The 569-nt window shown below is 53.3% G+C and overlaps 1 protein-coding gene across 1 annotated transcript in view; it reads left to right on the forward strand.

Moving 5' to 3' along the window:
• The window catches only part of POU6F1 (POU class 6 homeobox 1), a 16,396-nt gene that overhangs the window by 6,761 nt on the left and 9,066 nt on the right, over window positions 1-569 (forward strand). The window contains exon 5 of the mRNA XM_014955685.1: window positions 78-506. Within this exon, the coding sequence (XP_014811171.1) occupies window positions 78-506 (429 nt within the window). The remainder of the gene's footprint in view (window positions 1-77; window positions 507-569) is intronic.

A 569-nucleotide genomic window follows, 5' to 3' on the forward strand; every position in this document is an offset into this window, starting at 1 on the left:
ACTTTATGCTCCGCTGATGCTGTTTTGTGCAGTGGCGTTGATTTCTGTTCTTTTTTAAATCTTGTTTGCTTTTGCAGGTCTTGACTCAGGAAAACTTAGCAACAGTTGTGACAGGAGTAATGGTTCCCGCAGGGACAGTTACTCAACCTCTTCTTATCCCCATCAGTATTGCAGGTCAAGTGGCCGGTCAGCAGGGGCTGGCTGTGTGGACATTTCCTACAGCAACCGTCGCTGCCCTCCCCGGATTGACGGCTCCTTCTCCTACGGGGGGAATTTTCAAACAGCCCATAGCCAATCTGCAAGGTAAACCCACCCCCCCCCCCCCCCACCACGGCTGCTCTTCGGCCTCGCAGCCTCCTCGATTCATCATCCTCCTCCTCCCCCTTTTATTTCCCCGTCCCTCGCCCTGGTGCGACTCGATCTGTGCCCAGTCCAGGCTCCCCTTTTCCTGCAGGTCTGAAATGGGCAGAAATTTAAGGAAGGGGGGGTTGGTTTGTGGGAAAAAAGTCCAAGCTTCCCTTTTTCTGTAGGAAGGGTCTGAAACAGCCAGAAATTTGAGGAAGGGGGAG

The sequence above is a fragment of the Calidris pugnax genome, unplaced genomic scaffold, assembly GCF_001431845.1.
Source record: "Calidris pugnax isolate Ruff unplaced genomic scaffold, ASM143184v1 scaffold300, whole genome shotgun sequence".
NCBI classification, from domain to species: Eukaryota; Metazoa; Chordata; class Aves; order Charadriiformes; family Scolopacidae; genus Calidris; species Calidris pugnax.